The following is a 547-nucleotide window of genomic DNA, read 5'->3' as shown; positions in this document are numbered from 1 at the left end:
GTAATAATAAAAAGATATTTATTTATTCTTAATAATTCTCAAGTTCATAACATTATATTACATAACTCACAAACAACACATACAACTAATTAACACAATACATTAATTAGCCACATACATATCATATAATAATAAGTGACACCTAAACTATATATCATATGATTAACACCACCTATGAGAAGACGCCACGTGCATAGAGGTGTGGTGGTAGGAACCCTTTTCATTCTTCATCATGATGATGATGATATATAGCCATAGAAAGAAACATAACCTAATAACCTTGCTTGCATGCTTCTTGCTTTATTTATTTATTTACTAATAATATAGGTGTGCATGCAGCTACATATATATGAATTTGATTAGTGATTAGCGTCTTCTAGCGGCGGTTTCTCTCTGAGCATTGAAATAGACAGCAGCAACAGGAAGAGAAAGGTCAGAGTGAGCAGAGAAGTTGATAGTGTTGAAGTGATCCCTTGAACTTGGTGGGGTTACACTCTGCCTTCTCTTTTGCTTCAACAACACAAACACATACCTGTGTATCCCTATC

The 547-nt window shown here is 34.2% G+C and overlaps 1 protein-coding gene across 1 annotated transcript in view; it reads right to left on the bottom strand.

Moving 5' to 3' along the window:
- Positions 5-547, bottom strand: part of LOC107628616 (CEN-like protein 1) — a gene marked incomplete in the record, with an annotated part of 1975 nt that continues 1432 nt past the window's right edge. Inside the window, 1 exon segment of the mRNA XM_016331244.2 lies at positions 5-547. Within this exon segment, the coding sequence (XP_016186730.2) occupies positions 367-547 (181 nt within the window).

This window comes from Arachis ipaensis, chromosome B02 (genome assembly GCF_000816755.2).
Source record: "Arachis ipaensis cultivar K30076 chromosome B02, Araip1.1, whole genome shotgun sequence".
NCBI lineage: Eukaryota > Viridiplantae > Streptophyta > Magnoliopsida > Fabales > Fabaceae > Arachis > Arachis ipaensis.
Note: the sequence above shows the minus strand (reverse complement) of the source record. Positions and strands in the feature narration are given on the sequence as shown.